The 24,490-nt window shown below is 33.4% G+C and overlaps 2 protein-coding genes and 1 long non-coding RNA gene across 6 annotated transcripts; all 3 read right to left on the bottom strand.

Annotated features, from left to right (window-relative positions):
• Nucleotides 1-11,248: 11,248 nt before the first annotated feature.
• LOC145015932 (uncharacterized) lies at nucleotides 11,249-13,287 on the bottom strand. The gene is made up of 4 exons (XR_013666092.1): nucleotides 13,093-13,287; nucleotides 12,911-12,976; nucleotides 12,766-12,824; nucleotides 11,249-11,443 (listed from the first exon to the last, which is right to left on the bottom strand). It is a non-coding gene; the product is annotated as an uncharacterized LOC145015932 (long non-coding RNA).
• A 20-nt stretch (nucleotides 13,288-13,307) lies between these two features.
• On the bottom strand, nucleotides 13,308-14,428 carry LOC145015930 (SMR domain-containing protein At5g58720-like). The gene is made up of 5 exons (XM_078974399.1): nucleotides 14,349-14,428; nucleotides 14,142-14,266; nucleotides 13,930-14,036; nucleotides 13,786-13,856; nucleotides 13,308-13,717 (listed from the first exon to the last, which is right to left on the bottom strand). The coding sequence occupies exons 1-5, from the start codon at nucleotides 14,409-14,411 to the stop codon at nucleotides 13,577-13,579; spliced, it is 507 nt and encodes a 168-aa protein (XP_078830525.1). The 5' UTR covers nucleotides 14,412-14,428; the 3' UTR covers nucleotides 13,308-13,576.
• A 3,591-nt stretch (nucleotides 14,429-18,019) lies between these two features.
• Nucleotides 18,020-24,257, bottom strand: LOC145013871 (uncharacterized). Of its 4 annotated transcripts, XM_078972215.1 has the most exons (12): nucleotides 23,847-24,257; nucleotides 23,672-23,760; nucleotides 23,462-23,554; nucleotides 23,293-23,364; nucleotides 21,409-21,635; nucleotides 21,081-21,157; nucleotides 19,885-20,993; nucleotides 19,659-19,752; nucleotides 19,484-19,554; nucleotides 19,297-19,365; nucleotides 19,088-19,197; nucleotides 18,020-19,002 (listed from the first exon to the last, which is right to left on the bottom strand). In XM_078972215.1, exons 1-4 carry the CDS (start codon nucleotides 24,165-24,167, stop codon nucleotides 23,325-23,327), a joined length of 543 nt encoding a protein of 180 aa, XP_078828341.1. In that variant the 5' UTR covers nucleotides 24,168-24,257; the 3' UTR covers nucleotides 18,020-19,002; nucleotides 19,088-19,197; nucleotides 19,297-19,365; nucleotides 19,484-19,554; nucleotides 19,659-19,752; nucleotides 19,885-20,993; nucleotides 21,081-21,157; nucleotides 21,409-21,635; nucleotides 23,293-23,324. The 4 variants fall into 4 exon arrangements, with proteins under 4 accessions (XP_078828341.1, XP_078828342.1, XP_078828340.1 ...); XM_078972216.1 differs by having other exon boundaries at nucleotides 19,659-20,993; nucleotides 23,293-23,352; XM_078972214.1 differs by lacking the exons at nucleotides 18,020-19,002; nucleotides 19,088-19,197; nucleotides 19,297-19,365; ... (4 more) ...; nucleotides 21,409-21,635; nucleotides 23,293-23,364 and having other exon boundaries at nucleotides 23,368-23,554.
• Nucleotides 24,258-24,490: the final 233 nt, after the last annotated feature.

Genomic DNA, 24,490 nt, shown 5'->3' with positions numbered 1-24,490 from the left:
ATTCTTGTATTTGCATCAACCTCTGTGATACTATGGAGAGTTGTTCTACCCTGAATCTCGTTTCGGGCAATTCTATAGACTAGGATTGGAAAAAAAAAATTATCTGTTGAGTTTCCTTTGTTTATGTTGTAGAAGCTTCGTTCTCTATTAAACGACATATGTTGGTCTTGTTCTTTGCTCCAGGTTTCCAAGCACTCTACCCAAGGAGGCGTCGGGCCTTGAAAGCCGGTCAAGGGTTGGGATTCGGAACAAGAGTCATCGGGGTTAAGTTCTCCACTTCAGGGTCGGGGTCAGAACCATCAGCATAGCCTTCAGCTTGGTGACCATCTACAGGGGTTGGGTAATCATTCTCTGGCTCCTCTCCGAGCCATTTGGTATTATCGTGGTTAGGGTAGTACGGGTCGTCGTGTGGATGGAAATCCAGCCATGATATCTTCGCGAGAAATGGGGATATAAGAAATAATTAAGCAAAAGTACTAATTGGCTAATTATACGATGATCTTTATCAGGTACTTCAACAAATTGTTTAGTGCATACTAATTATATGTATTCGGGACAGGATAGACCTTCGAATAAGCGACCCTAACTCTAAATCCCCAATCCAACGAGAACAGGAAGTAGAGCAAAGATCCACAGATTCTAAGTCTATGACGTCCTGGATACATAAAATTTTAATGTATCCACTAAGCAAATATTGACCTATTGATGAAGATCCATTTAGTTCTCGCAGATGTAATTTTAATAATGCCAAAATACCCTTATGGTATTTCATTGTGGTAGTGTTGGTAAGTTTTTAGACTTGTTGCCACATCACAACCATTCTTGGGCATATGCTAATCACTCCTCGGACCAGCATAGTTGATCAGGCTATGCTATTCCCAAGACTGATCATACATCCCCAGGCTTACCTGTGATATCCAACAATCATTACTTTTGTTTTGTCCTAAAATAATGCTGACCTTAGTATGTATGCATGCATGTATACTTTTAACAAGAGTTATTTATTCTTAAAGGTATAGTGGTTTTGAAATCTTAAAATCAGAGACCTTAGTCCCAATGTATTTATAGCTTGTATATCTTATGTGGTTCGATATACTTAGTTCACTATAAACAATGCTCTGATACCAATCTGTCACACCCCCAAACCAAGGATGGCGGAAACGTCTGGGGGTGGAGGACTTCATGTACAGTATCACAACAACGTGTATAATAGTGCTCAAAGTAAAAACAACCACCATATATATAATTGCAAAAGTTACACCAAAGTATATGTTTATATGTTTCAAAAGCAATTACATTATGATGACAAAATAAATTGTTGACGGTTTAACGTCCCATCCTCAAAGCGATGAAGTTTTCCTGTTTCACTGATTTCCTGAGAATACAAGTAGTTTTAAAGAGTGTCAACACAAAGGTTGGTGAGTTCATAAGAGTTTTGTTTGAAGTAGAAACCGTTTTTCCTTGTAAAATCGATATAGTTTGATTTCCAGAAAATCCAATATTTTCTTAGTTAAGTATGAATAGAAATAATCCTACATGATGCATTAATGAACCCTAGAGTAATCCGTAGAGTTCCTCTATAATCGTCCAACATATAAAAGTTATATAAGGTTTAACTTAGATAAAACGTTGAATATAGTGGGTCTGCCCCAGGTCCACAACCCAACGAGGAACAGGAGATGAGGCGGGCACCACCAATTCTAGGCCAATCAAGACTAAATTCTTATATGACTCAAACATATACGCTCAGCGACTATAGTTGAAGTCTAACAATTCTAGAGGAAATATAGTTTTAATATCATAATAACTTTGTATAGAGACCCGACACTTTGTATTTGTACCCATAGAGATAAAAGGTGATTTTAAATCGACATAAAACTCATTTAGGTTTTAAAAATAAAATCCCGTAAACTTATGGATTGTTCCCTATGTGAGCCGTTATAATCATACTATGACTATGTGAACCTGCCACGACGTTCTCAGTGTCGCGAAAAATAAAATGACATTTGTCACCCGTAGACCTGCAGGTCCAACTGTAGCTAGCAGCAAGGTGTGGGGTGTCAATCCCAATATAGATCTATATACAAGTATCACGTTCTCCCTCAAGGAGATTCTGATTATAACTACCAGGAATTATATCCCGCACTCGGACGTACGGGGAGAGAGAGAGAGAGAAAGAAAAATAGAGAAACTCACAATATGGGATAACAAGTTTACGTGAAATGTGTGTGAATATAAATATTTCTTGTATGAATGTACCCTTCTTGTACGAGTGCGTAGAGTGATGTATCATAAACTATACCTATTATAGTTTATCTAAAATGTATGTAATATGTATGAATTCTTTTATGGAAATGTATTAGTGTTGTGAATTTTATCAAACTATACTTTTTATAGTTTAATAATACGTGTTCCAAAATGAATGAATAATATTTACTATGAATGTCTTAGTTTCAGTTCATAATGATAAACTAACAAGGAAACACATTCAAATACTAAAACTTATGATTATACACTTTGCTCAACATAATACAAAGTGTTATGATATTTACATGCTGTTGGTAAAATTTAGCAATTCTGCCCTGTTTTGGAAAAATCATAGAAAAATCATACGAAGTCAAAAACTAGATCCGTAAATTCTGAGAGTTCACAAAATGTGTCTAGTTTGCTCATAATTTTTATCACAATTTATAATGACCTCTAACTTGGGTGAAAAAGTCCATAATCACAGACTGGTCCGGATTGTTGTTTGAAGTGATAGGTAGTTTTGTAAAAATCGCCATAAATTGTAGAAAAATCGTATGGAGATGTGCAAGTAGCCATTTTAAAGCTAAAAACTTGAACTATTTGCACCTTGTACAGTTTTGAAAACAAAAATATTTAAGATGCCCAAAACAGTCCGTGAATGGAGTTGAACTTTTCTGATGAAGGCTGTTAGAGAAATTTAGTTATGTTCTTAGTGTTTTAACTTGTATTCCCCCCCTGAAAACTTGAGAAAACATGAAAATGTAGGGGTATGAACTCACCTTAAGTGATTCCAGTAGGTAAGTGTTGAAGAAGGAAAGTGTTCAACCCAAGAACACTTGAAGAATCACTTGAAGATTCGAAGATCTAACACAATTATGAGAGAGTTTGTCTAAGATATCCATGATTTGAGTGGAAATAAATGAGATAATCATAAAGAGAATGGATTATGCTTACCAAATGTGGAGGAAAAACTCAAGATCAGCCCTTGAATCTCGAATTTCTAGAGAGAGAAAGTGAGAGAGGAAAGAGTTTGATCTTCTTGTGAAATGAGAGCAAATGAGAGAAGTGAGGAGAGAGGATGAATAATCAGCCCTCAAAAACGTGGGGAGGAGGGATAATTGAGTGGAAAAGACATTGATGTGACCTAGGTAAGGTGGAGAGGTGTGGTTAGTCAAAGAGTGGGTGTGGGGTGGTTGCTTGTGGCTTTGGATAAGGCAAAGTCAACACTCCACCTTTAATAATTCATCCATTTGATTTTTATTATTTAAATAATGATTTTCATCAAAATATGTTTAAATTATGAATATTTAGAGTTTATTATGTTAAAATATAATTTCTGGAGAAAATCCCGCTTTAAAATCATGAAAAACGGGCTTAAAATGTTAAAAATATCAAAAATGGGCTGAAAATGACAAAAATGCGAAGCCTGGCCGAGGTTCGGCCCTCTTATGCTGAACCGAGAGAGAGGGAGGCGGAACCGAGAGAAGAAGAAGAGAGAAGGGAAGGAGCCGAGAGGAGAGGAGAAGGAGGGAAGAAACCGAGAGGTGGGAGGGGACAGAGGGGCGCGCGAGGCAGAGAGTGAGAGGCGGAGCAGAGAGTGAGAGGCGGAGCAGAGAGTGAGCAGAGAGTGAGCAGAGAGGCGGAGGCGGACCGAGAGTGCGGCGCGAACAGAGAGTGGGACGGACCGAGAGGGACCGAGAGGGACCGACCGCTCGGTTGTGAACAGTTCCTTCGGTTCCTGCTTCTTGCTCTCGGTTTCGGTTCCTCCTGGGCGAGTTCGGCCTCTGTTCTCTTAGCCACCAGAGGCTCGGCCTCTGTTCTCTTAGCCACCAGAGGCTCGGCCTCTGTTCTCTTAGCCACCAGAGGCTCGGTCTCTGGTCCTAAGAAGCCTCTCATTCCGGTTTCGGTTCCTAAAGCCTATTTTTCTCGTTTTCGCCCCGTTTTAAGCCGTTTTTGACCCGGTTAAGGGCCGGAATGACCCGAATGATTCCAAAAAGTTACGGGAAACTTTTGAGAGAGATTTGGGAGAGATTTCTCACACTTGGAGAGATTTGGGAGAGATTTGACATTCTTGGAGAGATTTCTCATACAAAGAGATATTTGCGAGAGTTTTCACATACTTGGAGGGATTTGGGAGAGATTTAACATTCTTGGAGAGATTTCTCATATAGAGAGATATTTGAGAGAGATTTCACCTACTTAGAGAGATTTGGGAGAGATTTGACATAGACAGAGATAGAGTGAAAACGATTGAGAGAGGATCCATGTGTGACAATTGTGAGTGTCCGGCATCGCAATGCATGGTTCGTAAACCCTGTTAAGCCTTGTTTAAGGGTCTTACACACTCCCGATGAGTATGCATCATTGTTTTATCAGTTTGGCTCGCCACGTAGTACAGTTTTTAGGTTAAAGAGATCTAGTTGTACGTACTTTTCGATTCATGTTTTCTTATTAGAGTAGCGACTTGTTTAGTAAATACTGAACGTAAGTCCAAGCACACACGGGTTAATGGAGCTGACCGGTTTGACTTGTTGACTTTATTTGACTTTGAATTGACCAGAATATGACGGTTGTCACATGAACTTGATCAACACACAACTTTGTGTACTAGATCTCCTAGTCCTTCACTTGACACTTTGTCAACGAATTAGTCTAATTACCAAATATGAGATTTCTCATTCATCATGCAACCAAGTTGCATGATTCCAAGTTTCTGTCCAATTGAAACTTGGGCGATGAGAAACTCTCCCTATTTGGTAAACTCTTGACTTTCCATAACACAATAAGAAACACATCCATTATTGCTAATAATTTTAACATCAATTTTTTCATACATGCCATTGTAAGGATAAATAAATAAAATTTAATATCAAAATTTATTTTATTACGGAAAAATTTGTCCTTCACAATGCAACTCATTGAAAAAATTATGCGAATACATCTTTCTTAGCAATCTAATTCTAACCCTAAGTAGTAGCTCAAGAATCTAATCTTCGAGAAACGCAATCGAAATCCATTCCTTCACGGTTAGATTCTGCTCACTTCTTCCCTTAAGCTTCTTTTCTTTTCTTCGATCCTTCTAAACATCAATTGTGATCTTATCACATTATGTATTCAGAATCTAGAATGAAGCTTAAAAGAGTTAGTCAATGGATTTTACCTAAATTAGAGCCATACGTTTCGACTCTCCCATCTCTTAGATCTCTTAGCTAAATAGGGCAGCTTCATCTCCAATGCCCCTTCTCTTGGCAATAAAAGCAAATTGACTCTTTTTGGAACAACACATGGAACTACTTCAGACATCGCCTTTCTCTTATGATCAAACTTTTCGATCATTGCATGTCTTTCATTGCCATTGTCTATATCCATAGAGGTCTCGAAGGCAGATTCACCAATCAACTTTGTTTTTCTATTGCGCCAAACCATTGCTGATTCAGCATCAATAAGCATATAGGTGAGATCTATGGGGTCACGTCGTGGTTCATCATATAGTACTCTCTTACGAACTCACTATATGAGTTGGGAAGTGACTGAAGAACCCAATCAACAGCCATCTCCTCACCGACAACAAATCCTATCATTCTTAGTCTATCAATGTGCGACTTCATCCCTAGGACGTGTGCACACACCGACTTTCCTTCTTTATGTTTACTTGCCAAAAGGGCTTGAGTGATATTGAACTTTTCAATTTTACAATCTTGTGGGTTAGGGAGAATAATTGGAGGAGGAGGAGGAAGTGAAGCATGATTTCTTGTTCCTCGATCGAATCGTGGAATATCATCTTCATGTGGAATGCTTGTTCCACGGGACTTGAGAAGACCATAGTTGTCGAACTTTGACATCGGGAGAAAACGAATTCAAGTTAGTTGATTGATTGAGTCCTTGGTAAATCACCCAAATGAAATTCCAAGGCTAGAACCCAACACAATATTCTACAACTTGGGAGAGGGATGCCGTAACCCAAATTGCAGAACATTTGAAGGTAAGTGAATGACGATTCACTAATTTCCACCATGAAAAACGAAAAAGAAATTTAAGTTTTAAATCTATGAAAACTCCTAGATCCTTTGAGATTCATTGAACATTTCAATGGCATGTTTAAATCTCGATATGCCCCTCTAGTTTGTGACTGGGATGCCGAGGATCACAAAGCGGGTGTGAATAACCATGCAAACTACATGGTGCCCTCACATGTTACAATCACCTATTCGATGTGCCGGTAAACCACACACGCTCCACCGAACTATGACAAACATTGAGTCACCCTTTGCTACCTTTGCTTAGAACCATTTAGTGTGCCGGTAAACCACACACGCTCCACTAACGTCTTCGCAAGGGCACAAAGTGTAATTTCATGGAATTGCATCAATTCACTTTTGCCTAAGTAACTAAGATTGGGAATTTGCGAAACATTTAGTTACTCTGTATTTCATTATACTTATAATGGAAGGTTTCGTCCTATCCTACCCGTTCGGCTAACGACCCTCCACTAGTCAAGAGTGCGGTGGGTAAGAGTGGATACCCATTCAATCGCCATTTTATAGGCAATTTCCTTAAACACCCCTTATAGACCAACTTCGAATGAGGCCTACTAACGGTAAGACTGACTTTTACTCATACATATATATAATGTTATACCTTTAATGTTATATATAGTATAGGGTGTATTTTATACTTTTAAAATACTATATGGTTAACTTTAACAATTACACTTTTAATCCAATTAAATGGTTAACCAAAACTTTTATGGATTTATTAAACCTCTTTTAATTATACTCCTTAACTAATTAATAAAACCATAAGGGTGTGATTTGAACTTTTCAAAACATTACTAGAGTTTTAGAATTTAACATTTCTAATTAAACCTTTAATCAACTTTTAAATTCCAAAACTTGAGGGCAAGTTTTGAAACCTTTTTTCAAAACATTAGGGTTTTAATTATTTAAATTTCAAAACTCCAAGACTTTTGGGTTCAAATTTAAACTATAAAACCTAAAGGGGGAAATATGAAACCTTTCATAACAACAAGGATCAAATAACAAATAATTTTAAATTAACATTTAATCACATAATTATCCATATTTGATTTATTTAATGATTTCTTGCAAAATAATTAATCAATTTAATCAAAATAATCAATCAATTATCATATAAGGAAACAAATATTTTATTAATTGATAATTATCTTTAATTAGATCAAGAATATAGTCATATATATCATAAAATCAGATTTATATTGATCTAACATGATAAGGTAATTATCCATATGCAAAAACAGCAAGAAATCCCGAGATAAGCATTATCTGACGAGTTGACTCGTCGAGTCAGGCATGGACTCGTCGAGTCTGCATGGACTCGGCGAGTTCAGCCATGGACTCGGCGAGTCCAGCCCTCCACAACATCAAAAAATCGAATTTTTCAGTTATGTCAAGCATCAATACAATTGAAACCAATCAAGGCTCTGATACCACTGATGGGTTTTGGTCATAAGACATCCTATGTGCTCATACAAACCCTAATGCTTGGATCTAGGTTTCTCTATTGTACATGCTTTGAATCCAAGACTACAAACCCTAATTCTAGCATACATATAATCATATTAACATTAGAATAAGTTTATAGTGTTACCTTGATTGTTATGTAGCAATAACAATCCCAAATCTCCTTGTATTGACTTTGGAATGCAACTTTATTAAATCAATAAAAAAAAGTTATGCAAATTGGAAAAATAAATAAAAATATATCTTTTGTTGTTTTAATTAAGGAAATAAATATTTTATATGAATACCCACCTGGAAAAACGCATATTATAATTGTCTAATTTAATCGTAACAGCCTACCAATGTACTTTCTTCTTCACTGTTTGATTGTTTTTTTCTGTGTGCTGATTATAATTGTCTAATTTAATGTAAATTTTTTTTTTTTTAACTTGCAAGGTACAATGGAACATATTACTCCTATAAAGGAAATTGACTCAATCAAGGACAATGCTATAATCTGTAATTTATCATCTTTTAGTTTAATTTTCTAAATATATGTGTGGTTGTCTATGTGTGTGTGTATCTCTTTAAAAATTCTGCAATTTCATCATTTTATGACCCCCATTTGCAAAGTTGAGTATTTATTTCCAAAAATGCGAAACTCCAGGGACAATATTTGAAATTTTCTGTTTTCTTCCCCAATTCGCATTCTACTGTGAAATACTTCGCATCTTCATTCTTACACCCTTCGCATTAATCACCTTCGCATTTTAACCTAATTAATCAAATGCAAACCACAAAATTTTCATTACAGATGCGAACACAGTTTAGTTCTTGAACTCTAAAGTTGCGAAATCAAAAATTCATATGTTGAACCCATATGCGAATATTAACCCAATTGACTTCAAATTGATTCACAGATGCAAACACTCGATTGTTTTACTTTCGCAAAATGAGCATCAACAACTCCACAATCGAGTTTTTAAATTCTTGCAAACAACAATTTCACAGTCCTTGACTTCGCGTTTTTCTTCACGAATCATCCCTCAATCATCAATCCAATTGCGAATCAAAACTCATATGTTCTTGCTTTATCGATTCATCGACTACACTCATACAAATGCGAACAATACTCAATTTCAAAATCGATTGAAACTTATAGCAAAGCTAAATCCAACTTCGCATTCAAAGCACACAAGTGTTATTGATTGCATTCATGAAATACTAACAAGATAATATATTATAATACAAATATACATATTTTAGGTGGTGAAATCGTAACAGCCTAACAATTTGGTATGCAACTTTATTAAATCAATAAAAAAAGTTATGCAAATTGGAAAAATAAATAAAAATATATCTTTTGTTGTTTTAATTAAGGAAATAAATATTTTATATGAATACTCACCTGGAAAAACGCATATTATAATTGTCTAATTTAATCGTAACAGCCTACCAATGTACTTTCTTCTTCACTGTTTGATTGTTTTTTTCTGTGTGCTGATTATAATTGTCTAATCTAATGTAATTTTTTTTTTTTTTTAACTTGCAAGGTACAATGGAACATATTACTCCTATAAAGGAAATTGACTCAATCAAGGACAATGCTATAATCTGTAATTTATCATCTTTTAGTTTAATTTTCTAAATATATGTGTGGTTGTCTATGTGTGTGTGTATCTCTTTAAAAATTCTGCAATTTCATCATTTTATGACCCCCATTTGCGAAGTTGAGTATTTATTTCCGAAAATGTGAAACTCCAGGGACAATATTTGAAAATTTCTGTTTTCTTCCCCAATTCGCATTCTACTGTGAAATACTTCGCATCTTCATTCTTACACCCTTCGCATCCCTTCGCATTAATCACCTTCGCATTTTAACCTAATTAATCAAATGCAAACCACAAAATTTTCATTACAGATGCGAACACAGTTTAGTTCTTGAACTCTAAACTTGCGAAATCAAAAATTCATATGTTGAACCCATATGCGAATATTAACCCAATTGACTTCAAATTGATTCACAGATGCAAACACTCGATTGTTTTACTTTCGCAAAATGAGCATCAACAACTCCACAATCGAGTTTTTAAATTCTTGCAAACAACAATTTCACAGTCCTTGACTTCGCGTTTTTCTTCACGAATCATCCCTCAATCATCAATCCAATTGCGAATCAAAACTCATATGTTCTTGCTTTATCGATTCATCGACTACACTCATACAAATGCGAACAATACTCAATTTCAAAATCGATTGAAACTTATAGCAAAGCTAAATCCAACTTCGCATTCAAAGCACACAAGTGTTATTGATTGCATTCATGAAATACTAACAAGATAATATATTATAATACAAATATACATATTTTAGGTGGTGAAATCGTAACAGCCTAACAATTTGGTATGCAACTTTATTAAATCAATAAAAAAAGTTATGCAAATTGGAAAAATAAATAAAAATATATCTTTTGTTGTTTTAATTAAGGAAATAAATATTTTATATGAATACTCACCTGGAAAAACGCATATTATAATTGTCTAATTTAATCGTAACAGCCTACCAATGTACTTTCTTCTTCACTGTTTGATTGTTTTTTTCTGTGTGCTGATTATAATTGTCTAATCTAATGTAATTTTTTTTTTTTTTTTTTTAACTTGCAAGGTACAATGGAACATATTACTCCTATAAAGGAAATTGACTCAATCAAGGACAATGCTATAATCTGTAATTTATCATCTTTTAGTTTAATTTTCTAAATATATGTGTGGTTGTCTATGTGTGTGTGTATCTCTTTAAAAATTCTGCAATTTCATCATTTTATGACCCCCATTTGCGAAGTTGAGTATTTATTTCCGAAAATGCGAAACTCCAGGGACAATATTTGAAAATTTCTGTTTTCTTCCCCAATTCGCATTCTACTGTGAAATACTTCGCATCTTCATTCTTACACCCTTCGCATCCCTTCGCATTAATCACCTTCGCATTTTAACCTAATTAATCAAATGCAAACCACAAAATTTTCATTACAGATGCGAACACAGTTTAGTTTTTGATATAAGTTGAAACAAAGTTATTTTCTTGCATTTAGCTAAAGTGAAAGTCTGAATGATATGATTCATATTGAAATGAAAGCGCATTGCTATTAAATTATTATCATCAAATTATTATATAATGTAGAAGTTCAAAATGCAGAAATCACAATTAATAGATAAAACTACAAGTTACGTTATTGCTTTTTTGTAAAGTGGACGAAAACTAAAATTGTATTTTTAATAAGCATTCTCATGCCTTTTTAAGAATACATGAAAAAGATAGACTATTGTTTTTACTCTTCAAAGCTAGCCCTTGTTTCATTTTTAACATCTGTCCACAACAAAAGTGCAGCCACACTATGCATCTTCTCATGTCTAATAGGAAGCTCGGACTCTGCATCATGTATGTTTAGCGACAGACTTAAGCTATCATGGATTGCATTATCGTCAAATACTAACCCTTCTTTGGAGACAGTGACGACATTTGGTTGTGTGAATGTTGTACCCCACGGTGAGCAGTAGCAACTCCTTTGGGTAGTTATTTCGGGCACCAAATTTTTATATCTAACAAATTTGTCTACTACCTTGACAAATTGTAACCATCTTCAAAAAGAGAACGGGAGATCAAAAGATAGTTTTCCCTCGTACCAGAGCCACTTTTGATGATGTTGTCTAACCTACCTATAAAAAGCATGACATGTGAAACCATGAGTCCAAAAGCGGGATCTAAAAAAATCATAATGATGTATGATTTACTAATTTAAACTGCCCAATAAGAATTATAAACAACAATAAGTCTTGATTCATGTTTGTTCCAACATTAGACATTTAGACTTTGTGGTCACAGGTTTACCAAATGGACTCCCACTCATTCAATCAGGAAGTTGTAACAGAGCAAACAACAATGTTAGTTATATCAGATTACAACTACAAACAACATAAGAAAATGATAATAAGAATAAAGACCAATGTAATGGTCACAAAACATAACTTATATTTGGTTTCAGTGTCCTACTTTTTATTTATTTCTTTGTTTTTTATAAAAACAAATTTAAAGCATTATTTTATTTCTATGGTTAAAACAAAAATGTACCTGAGTCATTTTACCATTACGTCCTACATTCTTATTAACTTTTATTAGTATTAAAATAATTATATTATTATTAACATGTAGGCTCTACTCTACTCCACAACTCACCCGCCCACCTTGCAGCCATTCCCTTTCACCCCCTCCCTCATCTACAATCTATAAGAACATAAACAATTCATCCTAACCAACAACAACAAACATAATCAGCAATCCATGTAGGATAACAAGTTTAAAAACTCAGAAATTGAAACTTGCGAATATAATGAAAATGACCTTGCAGAAAAGACGAAAAGAAACTTTCTAATATGAAGTGAAAAGGAATGTACAATAGTTGCAGAAGAAAACCTATCTTTATTCATATTAAATTAAAAAGAGATATTAGGGCAGAGGCTGAATTCAATATTATATTTTTATGAACCCTAAACCACTAACAAACCCGAGTTAGATACTCAGGTCCACTTCTTTCACAATCACCCATTGCTTAAGCGAGCAAAGACAGTAAATTTTAAAGCATAGGAAAATAACTGAAGGTTCTATAAATAACAAAAAAAAAAAAAAAAAAAAGATTAGACAAAATACACGACTACAACACTTTCCTCACACAAAAGATTAAGATGAAAACATCTTTTAAACCCTAAAAAAAGACATACCAAAGCATTTACAAAGGGTGATGGTGAGTGGTTGTCAAGTAGTTACTTAGAAACATCAATGAGTATAAAAAAGTTCAGATTTGTTGTGTCAAGCTTGGTGATGGAGAGAAACCTAATAGCAATTTCAATAATGACTATTAAACAGAGAGGATTTGAATTTTGAATTTGATTTATGTGAAAAGAGATATGAAGGCTTGAAAATCAAAAAAATAAACTGAAAAGAAGGAGTGCAGAAGAGAGGGAACGAAGCATTCAGGTGTTACCTTGTCATCAGATTGCTCCTCTACAAAGGGGTTCACTTTGGAGCAAGAGTTTATTGATCCTATAAAAAAAATCAATAAAAAGTTAAAATGATCACCAACGAAACTCGAACAAAAGGTCTAAAAGAATTATATGAATGTTTCTTACCTTCGAATCGGAATCGAGAGTGAAAATCAGGGCCTGAAATCGGTACTGCTTCTAGAATCGTGGCAACTTATACAAAGCAAAACAAAAATTCAACACAATCCATGGTGAAAATCATTACACTACATAACAAATCTAAACTTTTTAGCAAAATGTCGAAAATAAGAGATATAAATGATGCTTACTTGAAATCGCGGTCTGGATATGAACCAACCAACAGAGGCAATGGAAGTTACCAAGGTTCGACATGCGTGATGATGGCAGGATTGAGTGTCGGTGGTGGTGGAGTGAACGCGGGATCGTAAGGGTGGTGAGAGAAAGAGTTGAAATTCAAGTGAATGATGTCTATCGGTGGCGTTGATGGTGGCAGAGATATAAGGGTAGTGTTTTTTGTCTCGGCTTAAGGTAGAAGCAGGGCGGCAGAGGGGGTTGCGGCCACCGGTGGTGGTAACGGCAACGTCGGGAGGGTGGTAGTAACAGAGGCCTCAAGAGGGTTGTGGTAACGGATAGAAGAGATGTTGCTGGTGTGATGGTAGTTTGGAAGAAGGAGGAGTGAGCATCAATTCAAGAAATGGTCTTTTTTCAGTGACGACGATTGATTTAGGGTTTTGGTGAATTACTATCAATCTAGGAAAAACAGAGAAAAGAAATTCAGTAGCATATTTGTTATCAAAATTCAATCACATCTGTACAGTCGGAAATGTCCAATGCAAAATTGAAATCTCTCGCTTCAGAAGGAAGTGTGATAACAAAGGTGCCTTTATTTAATTCTTTAGGCTCAATTCCATATCGTTTTAGTAAACCAATGACCTACAAAACAAAAGCAAATCTTTTATTCTAAGTATTGAAAAATAAAATTGAATAAAAAATACTTGTACCATTGGTTTCAAAACCGGTTTCGTTTCTCGATCTTCAGCATGTCCCGTTATCACAACAATTTCCTTTCCAGCTGTTGTAAAGAATAAAAAATTAAACAAAAAGACATGAAAAGATATTAAATAAACTAATATTAATGATCATACTACGTAAATTGTTGAACAGCCACAAGTGAAGCTTCAAAAACCACATTGCCTCATATCTAAATTGTCCATGAAGATCAATCGTGATTTTGTTGGTAATTTCCATATTCCTGAATTGAAGGATTCATTAAAGAGGTCATTAAATTAGAAACATAGATTTAAAAAATAAAAAATAAAAATAAAAATAAAAAACCAGAAACATAATTTATAAAAACCTGTATAGTAGTAGCTTGAAGTAATTTTTCTCATCTTCGACCTCGATCTCCTTTCTTAAGTTCTCTGCTTCATCCATCTTTTGATTTCCAAGAAATAAACTTCCTTCGTTGTAATATTTAGAGGCCTGCATTAAGAGAAGATAGAAAAAAGGTGTACATAAAAAGGAGACAGAAAAAACTGAATATCGCTAAGATCAAAATTATTACCTCTTCGACCAAAGAATTGGCACGACGTTCAATTTGTTCTAAATCTTGAATAAGATCTCTCATTTCTAAATTTCTTCTGATATCTACAATAAAAATAATAGTTTTATTGATTCTTTCTATTAGGGATGAGAATTTGACCCGAAATCCTAAACCGAACCGAATTAGGCCCGAATAAGCAATTCGATTTGGTTTGTGGGTATCTATATTATGTTTATTCGGTCCACGTTATCCAAATAACACCTTATTTGGTTCTAAATACCCCAACCCAAATAAGAGCTTATTGGATTTTACATCCCTACTTTCTATTTTACAATAAACAACAAAAATAATGTCAAGGATACTAACCTAGTGGGTTGACACCCACGTAAAGTTGGCCACATAGCAGTAATACCTCTAAAACCGATTCCCAACTATTTGTCTGATCATCAACCCAGTCCATCTCATTATCAAAGTTGTAGTCTTTATATTTCAAGAAAAATGTGATTTCAAAAACGCCCGGTTTTTCTTCGATTTTGACATCTTTTGCAAATAAGTAATCACCGATCTGCAAAAAAAAAACATAGATAGTTAATTAATATATAATAATACTGTAAAATAAACAAAACAAAATTGTACCCCTTTATGGTTTGTAGTCCCCGAAATTATAGTTATTCTACGCAAGGCTGTTTATAAAAATAAAAACTTACATATTAGTAAAGATATAACAAGGTATCTAATAATAAACTAATGTATTACTTCTCATGTTAAATGCAATCCATAGATGAATATCTATAAGACAAATTGCATTATGTGTTGACTGGTCACTCAAATTGATTTTGATTGGGTTCTGACGATCTCTATGCCTGAAATATAAACATCATAGTTGTTAATAACTTTATTTTTTTGTATAACTAATTGGGAGACCCATGCATTACATTGGTTAATTTAAAAGAAAAAAATTAAATATAAAAAGTCAATATTTGAGAACTTTGAATTTATAAGAAAATAAGAAAAAAAATGAATTATTATAACTGAAATGTTTTTTATTTTTTAAATTTAAACAAATAATTTAAATAAATAAACATAAAAAACTACAGAGCTTTAATTTGAGAATTTTAAAATTTAAAGGTAAGTTTATTAATAAAATTGATATCAATTTATTACTATAATTATTGCAATTATTACATTAAAATATTATGTGAAATTTAATAAAATAGAAAAGCTCATAAAATGACATGTGGAAAAAAAAATTAATTTAAAATAACCACAAAATAACATTTGGCAAATTGAATGAGAATGTGACATGTGACGAAAAAAAACATCCTTTTTTAGAGTAGATTAAAAATAAACTTAAAACTAACCTTAATTCAATCAATTTAAAACTCTCCAGTTTTTTGTTCCTTGCTAGATCCCTTTCTAGAGCTGGTCTCAATATCTCTTCCTACAAACAAACGTCATTTAAAAGTTAAAACTATCCACTTTTTGTTAAAAAAAAAATGCAATTTTTAACAAAAGAACTTTACTTTTCATAAAAAAAAAAAAAAAAAAAAAAAAAAAAAAAAAAAAAAAAAAAAAAAACTACATGTTTAAATAAAAATAACAATATTAATAAAAAACTGCATTTTAATAGCTTTTATTTGTAAAAAAACAACAAAACAGCACCATTTATAACGTTAATGTTAGTGCATTCCCTGTACTTTAGAGTCAACAATAATGCTTACACCTTTTACTTTTGGTGTTACAGTGGGTTTTGAGCTATTTTCTGTAATGGTGATTATGTTCACCATACAATGAGGTAAATCTTTTCAATTTATGGCTCTTTAGATTGTCTTGCATATTCTTCTTAGGCAGGTTAGGGATTTATGGACATTGATCAGGTAGTGGAGGTCCTAGACACTAAAAAGAAATTCATATTAGCATTTATTCATGACAGAAAATACCTCTATAAACCAAATTGATCGACCCCATATGATAACTAATGATTGTATTAACGGAAATGAGAGAAATGAGCCACATAAAAATGGAAAATCCTTCAACTTCCATGGGAAGCAGATATTATTTGTTCATTATGATATTTTATTTCTTATGTTTATAGATGGAAATTGAAAACTAACAATTATTTAGCTATTATTTTATTTTGTTCTAGATGAAGCCTTTAGATATATGGTGCAATCCCCATTGTTAGAAAGACAAGACAAGACGGGGTACAAAATGAAAGGTGAACTTTTACTCTATCTTTTTATTATATAAAATTCCTCTTCAAATTGATATTAAATAATAATATGGAAATTAGATCTTAGAATCTGATTTATCAATTATGGTGTTTTCAATGTTAATGATGATTCCATTGATCCATTCCTATACACCTCAAAAATGGAATTATCTTTGCGACACCGGATAAACAGGTAAATCTCTCTGTTAAGTCAAGCCAGGGCTTATATTTAAGAAAATGAGAACACGATTAGGGAAAAAGAAGGAAAAATAATTGAGGAAAGTTTTTTTGTAAAAAGTCAAGGAATTTGGTTTGAAAGAATCAACCTTCATTGGTGGTGGGATGTAAAGGGATAGAGGCATAGGGAGTGATCAAGTTCCTTTAGCAAACTACTTGCACTTAACAAAATTATTGCACTTCTTGGCCTTTTACAATTTTAGGACATGAACAAGTAGTGCCCATATCTGCATCATTTAATTATTTTATGAAGTTAAAATATTGATATTTATTGTTTTGTGAACAACCATATATTTTCAAGGGTGGAGAGAATGGAACATTAAATTGGCACTTAATAAGTACTAATGATAATCTGACACAATCATATACATTTCTGATAGACCCCTGTTGAATCTATCGTATACTCCCGACATACTAACAAAATTACTTGATAATATTAAGATAATTCCCAGTCATTCGAGAGGAAAGGGGCTCTCCAAAAGAACAAAGTTCTTTACAAATCAATTCTCAGCTACTGACTCTAAAACAAAGGACTATATATACTATTACAAGAGACAAGACAAAAGGGAATCACAGCCAACATACTCAGGTGCTCTTCCCACTAACAAAACAGCCAATAGCAACCATAATACCATAAAAGACCATTCTACCCCTGGCCAAAAAGATAACCGAAATGTGGGGGTTTATCAATTTCCAAGGAGTGTAGGAGACAAACAAAGGATGGAGTGTATGTATACACAATTTTTTTGCTTTAGAATTCTTATTTGACTATCATAATGTGTGATTTTGTTAATATTTGTGCAAGTGTGATAGGAACTTACGGTAAAGAAATAAATTTTTTTTGAAACATAAACTCATCTTTAAGGCAAAAAACGGAAGCAATAAGATTGCACTTCTTTTAGTTCTTAGTTCTACCCACTTTTAGCATTTACTTTATTATTTACACTCAAAATATAAAATGCATATATAAATAAATTTCCTTTATCTATTATTAAAGTTAATATTGGCAATTAATCATATTCCAGAATTGTGTAGATAGCTACTTTTGTTGATGAAATATACCTTTTTGTTTGATTCCCTTTTTAGTGAGCTATGTTTATTTGTTCTATGATCATAGTATAAGTTTGTCCCTTTATGCACATGGGATATATATATATATATATATATATATATATATATATATATATATATATATATATATATATATATTACATTATTCCAAATCTTGAAATTACCACCTGGCTTTCCATAAACATCTTTTCCACTATTTTTTTGATTCATATGTTACTTGACTATGTGAGTACAATGGACGAGTATGGTTTCAAACCAAGTGAGTTAGAACCTGATCACAACAAACCAGTTGAGTTAACCAAATCAAGGCAAGTACATGTGAATTAACTCCAACCAAGAAAATACATATCACTTGAAAAGGATTGATCATCACATTGTGCAGGTTTTAGTTCAAACACATTCGTTTTTTAATTTTCAGTAAATTTCATTTTTAGTCCCTAAGCTATAGAGAGCTCTCTCGGTTTGGTCTTTTTTATTTTATTATTTTTTTTTCTTTTTTTCTTTTATATAATACTATTTTAAAGTTTTTTTGCTCCCGGGGCCATCAAAAGTCAACATACCAGTCTTTAAATTTGTGAAAAGAATAGTACCATTTTCTTTTGGTGTAAAAAGAAAATTACTTGCACTTTTGGTCCTTGTGGTACTATCTATTATTGAACCATGTGGTCATGTGTTGTCAATTTTACAAAATTTAATTATTGTTAAATATTTTAAAATGATCAAGATTGGAAAAACATAAACAGAGGGCAACGTACTTTCTTTGATGTTTTTGGGTTAATTGCAAAAAAGTAAACTTGATTACATGAAATAGCAATGTACTTTCTGTTTTTGCAATTAATCCTAAATGAATCATGTTGATTCAAGCAATTAATCCAGTAGAAGGTCTGAGGCAGTATTACCTAACTTGATTGATTTTATATTGCAAGTTTTGATGGAATTGACACCAACTGTTTTTGAATCCTTTTAACTTCATAACTTAACTTATTATAATCGGACATTGTACATAACTTAAACATTTCCTAATTCTAACCTTTTTTAAGCTTATAGTTATAGTTATTGAAGAACAGTTTACCTCAGCTGAAAGGTTGAAGAGACGTTGCTGGATACTCGTTGAATCTTCCCTGATACGGTCAAACGTGTCATTTTTTGTAACACCTACAAGATCAAAATACAAAAATACTTTTAGGTTTTCTAAAAATTCCCCTTCAAAGTATGACTTGAAGAGCCTTGAACCCCTTACTTGACGGATCTACATCTCCATGTAGTTTTCCAGAGGACTTTAACGCATTTTTTAAATCCACCCAATATCTTATGGCATTAAGAGCCATTGTAAAGAGAGAACCCCAACAACTATCCAATGTAGAGAGAACCACATAAGAATGATCACGTATGTAAAGACCAATGAAAACATCAACTAATTAGGGTTATATAAGGAACAACCAAGCTTACCTAGAAGTAAAGGTTACACTTGATGACCAAATGGCACACTTAGTGTATCTATGTGTGTGAATGGTGCTCCTGGGTACAAGTGATATCCAAGAAAAGAAAAACTAATCATTTAAGCATGCATATGGATCAAAATTCAATAAAAGTAACTTGAGAACTAGGGTTTTTTCGAAAGAAAAGTAAAACTCACCTAGGATAGTGAATACTTCAAGTGTGGTACCACGTGAATGCTCCAACGTGAGGGGTTTCGAGATGACCCACCTAATTCACAAGTGATGAACCAAAGATTACATTGATTGAATGTCAACGACAGATAGATGAAAAAATCTCAACAACTAGCATAGAGATTACAGAGGTGTTCTTACAATAATCAAGTTGTAGATATGCGTGAGTGTTGCGGTTCCGTACTGTGGTGAGGTCGCCGGTTGTCGCGTGTGTAGGGAGGCTGGCGGTGGTTCACTAATGGGACAAGAGGGCGGTGGTATAGACGGTTGAAAAATTAGGGTTTTTGGAGAATATTTTGAATAGAAAGAGGGAAAAGGGGATTTAAAATAATTGATTTTATTTTTAGGGCTTGAGGGTAGTACATACCTGTCATGGTTTCCAGCATTTACACTATTTTTGTGTAAAACTAACACCAAAACTCTTTTCAACTCCAACCACACTAAAAAATTACACTAAAACATAATTTAATATTATAAATTATAAAGAATAACAATAAAAAACTAAAAACAGTTAAAATAATACTATTTAAAAGGTGTTTGGTGTTATATAGAGGCCATATTTCTTTCCACAAAAATTCTTTTAGTGATTGATTGGAGCTTTTATGACCTATTATATAACACAAAAATAAGTCCCCCGACCTAATTTTCCTACCGAAATATTTTAAGTAGGATTTTTGCAATAAATTCGGTTTTTTTAAATGTATACAAACAAAATCACTGATTTTCAACAATTTACGAAATTAAACTTAATCAATTTTGTAATTTACCTAATTTGTTTATATGTTTGATGCATTTTTTCTTACTTTTTGAGAAAAACCCAAAGTGCATTGCTATTTATGGTTTTATTCATTTGTGTTGTACACTTTCTTAAGTAATCATGTATGTAATCATGTCCAATCAACTCTAAAGATTGATGCTTGTGAAGTTGACTGAAAGTGGTTATGTTTAGTCAAGTGAGACCTTTCAAACACAACACACATATACCACATAAAAACAAAACACACACACCAAAAAACAATGAAGGGTGTAATATTTAATGGACCGAGCCTAAGGACACCTGGTGCCTAATCACAACCACATTTTTTATTGAAAATATTTATCGTTTCTAAGTTTTGGTCCTTTTGGATCATGATGGGGATTTATGGCAGATGTATTTCAAAAGATGATCTAAAATCAATGTTGGAAGATAATAAAATGGGCGATGAGGCCACCATTGAAGATATAATATCAGAAATTCATGCGAATGTTGTAAGTTATACTATGCAAGTTATTATAAATGAATCATACTGTTTGAATAGAGTGTTGTATGAGATGCTATTATGACCCTGACAGGATAGCAAAATCAGCTATGAAGAATTCTGTAAAATGATAAGAAGCTAAAAGATGAGGTTGAGCAAATCACCCAATTTATTTCAAGGGTAATCGGTTGAGATCCATGTCCACTTGGTGAATTATCCATTGCATATTCTTTAGCTTCTGAAAAATTACAGGTTTTAACTCAAATTTAACATTTTATTAATTAAATTGACGTGTCCTACTCTCATTAATGAATTGTTAATTTACCTTCACTATTTCTTGATATGCCTTGCGATTGTGTCAAAATGGGGGTCAACACCTTGATATTCTTGAAGTCGTGTCACCTACAAATCCGTATAATTGTGTCAATTCATGAGGGCATTATCGTCTTTTGCACATACAAGAGTTCAAGAATGAGTCACTGTTTGTCCTACACTAGTGATCATATGAAAATGATGGAAAAAAACAACATACAACCTTGCTGTATGCAAGTGAAGCTTCTTCTGTGGCTTCCACAAGATATTTACCATAAAATTACAAAAATACCCTTTTAAAATCACAAAGAGAATTTTTTTTTAAGAAAACACAATCTTACCTTATCTTATGCAGTGCTGGGATGATTCTTGTGTATAAGGTAGTGTATGTTTTTTGTCTGCAGATCTGCGTGACCTCTTCTGTCTGCACCGTGCAGACCACGCGCAGACATTAACCTTCGCAGACTGTTTGTTTTTTTAAAGACTGCAGACCTAAAAATGTATGCGCGCCCTCTTCTTGGCGCAGATGTGGACCAGAGTCTTTTAACATCTTCTGACATCTTCTAGCCTAAAAAAACATATACATCTTTATTTTTTTCAAGTTTTTTTTTAATTTATATTTTTTGCAACTTTATTAATGATAAACAATTTGAAAAAAAATTACAAAACTTAAAAAAAAAAACATTCGATGATACAAACATGATATTTTTGATAAATTTATAAATCAAAATTTATTACAATAATAGTCGTTGAAGTTGTTTATATAAATATGAAAAAAAAATCATAATATATTCTTATATTTTTTTGCCAAATTTTTTAAAACATTATTTAATACAATATATTCACCGACCCTTGCATGCAGCTGGACATTACTTAAATCCTATGATAACAAAATTAATGCTTCTTGTGAAGAAGTTATGACTGGATTATATGCTTGCATTGAGAGATTGGTTCCAGATTCTAGTATCCAATACAAGATAACCACCGAATTAGCTACATATCAAATGCAGAAGCTTTATTTAGTAATAAAATGGCAATCAGGCAAAGGAAGACAAAAGCACCAGGTTAGATTAAATGTTAATTATATTATATTAATATTATAGATTTATAATTATGAAGCTAGATTAACATTTTTTTCAAACATTGTTTCCTACAGCTGAGTGGTGGATATCATATGGATCTTCAACCCCTAACTTGCAAAACTTTGCTTTACGTGTGCTTAGCCTCACATGTAGTGCAACAAGTTGTGAAAGAAACTGGGGAGTCTTTCAACATGTATGTTATGTGACATTTAGTTTATTTTTTTTAATTACACATGCACTATGAAATGTCTAATGTGTTTTATCTCTTTCATTGTAGCTTCACACAAAAAAACAGAATAGATTGGCACAGAGTAGACTAAATGATATGGTTTATGTGAAGTTCAATCGTTCCTTGAATCGTAGAACCAACAGAAAGGACAATGTTGATCCTATCCTTCTGAATGAAATAGATGAGAGCAATGAGTGGTTGTTAGGGAGATTAGAGGAGGATAAAGATGATAATTTAGTGTTTGAGGGTGAAGATTTGACTTGGGATGCTGTGGAAAAAGCCTCAGGGGTAAATGAGCCTTTTTATGCAACCAAAGCATCATGAGATGATAGAGGAAAAGGAATAGTTGGATCTAGTGGACTTGGGTTGGTTGATGAAGAGATAGAAGAAGATATTGGCATGTCTGGTGATGAGGAGGGAGATATGGATATGGAGCTTGGGTTTGACTTTGATGATGATTGATGAAGGATGACTTAGGGTCTTTATTTTTTGGTTTCATTTTGCTGTTTGCATAACTATTAGATTTGTTTTCATTTTTCATGACCATTAGATTTTGGTTTCATCTTGCATTGACTATGGTAAACATGCATTTTGCATTTTGGTTTTTGCATTATGTTTAACCAATTATCATTACATTTGGTTACATGACTTTTATATTTGGTTTTCGTTTTATATTTTTATTGCTTTTTAGTATACCGTAAACATATATTGGTAGTTACTACTTGTGCGCCACACCTACGTGTTGCCAGCGCATCAGCCTCGCGCATCAGCCTCCCGGACCTTAATCGCATGAGTGCGCATTGCGCTTTTTTAAACCAAGATTTTGTTTATTATGCAATTAGCCTAAATTAGAAATTAAGAATAAAAAAAAAATCATCATGTCTTATTAAGAAAACATGAAAGAGGTTCCTCACGTATTTATGTTGATGTTGTAACTTCAAATCTTTCACAAGCTTAATAAGCACACCAAGTATCTGCTCCAACACCTATGAAACAAACGTGAATTCAATGAAACAAACGTGAATTCAAGGAAGCCAATAAATAGAAAGATTACAATTTACAAATGAAATAGTTATTACATACATTCTAAAATTCTGCAAACTTTCTGCCAGCAGAAAATAGATCTTCACGTAAACCTGTTTCTTCGCTTTCATCTCCTCAATCATTAACTTTACTCTGTTTTTTAAATAATTAAGAAAGTATGTTTAGATTCTCTGATAAAATTTCTTCTTAAAAAATGGTATAAAAGCTAATTTAAAACAACAAAATAAAAAGCGAATGAAAATTACAGACCTTTCTGGAAGCCGAGCCCCTGAATGGGTATCGACAGGTATCTTGTAAGAGCTTTGGGTAGGTTCAGATGGAACTTCTGCACACAAGATCTATTACTCTGATCTCCCATGGCCAATAGGAAAGCTCTTATAACTTAAAAAATTGATGTAAAAAAAATTAATAAATAAATAATTACCAGTAAATTTTCAGCAAGCCTCTTCTGTTTACTACCTAATCCTAAACCAGGCAAACCGATCAACCCATCGCCGCCCCCACTCAATTGAAACGTTGACTTTCTCGGCATCGGAGTTCTCATTCTCCTGTTTCTTTGAGTTAAAACCAGACGGCATAGAAAAAAATGACATACAGCCACCGCCGCTGTCAGTCCTATTTGCTTTCCTTCTATCTCCGATCCCGCCCAACCCCAAACTTCCAACCGCCAGTCTTCTTTCGACAACAGTGGAACCTCGGCAATCGATAGAGGAGGTGGTAGATTCTGATCGGAAGAAGACGTCATCTGCTTTTGCCGAAGAGGTTTCTTTGGAAATCGGAGTAGATAGATTGAGGGGCGTAGTAGAAGGAGAGATAACCGATGAGTTTTTTTTTGAAGAAGAGATAACACCAATCCTATTGGCTGATAAGGCGGCGAAGACGGTTGGAGGGGATTTTAACCGTACCCTATTTTACAATGATTGCACGTAAAACAGTTAAAACAATCGTACCACAATGTAAACAAATTTGACTTGGGCTATGGCCCCTCATGTAATATGTTTTTTTGGTTTTTAATTTTTTATATTTTTAAATACAAACAATCCATTATATATATATATATATATATAT

Source organism: Lactuca saligna, chromosome 9, assembly GCF_052625555.1.
Source record: "Lactuca saligna cultivar CGN05327 chromosome 9, ASM5262555v1, whole genome shotgun sequence".
Classification (NCBI taxonomy): domain Eukaryota; kingdom Viridiplantae; phylum Streptophyta; class Magnoliopsida; order Asterales; family Asteraceae; genus Lactuca; species Lactuca saligna.
This window is presented reverse-complemented; position numbering and strand designations above follow the sequence as displayed.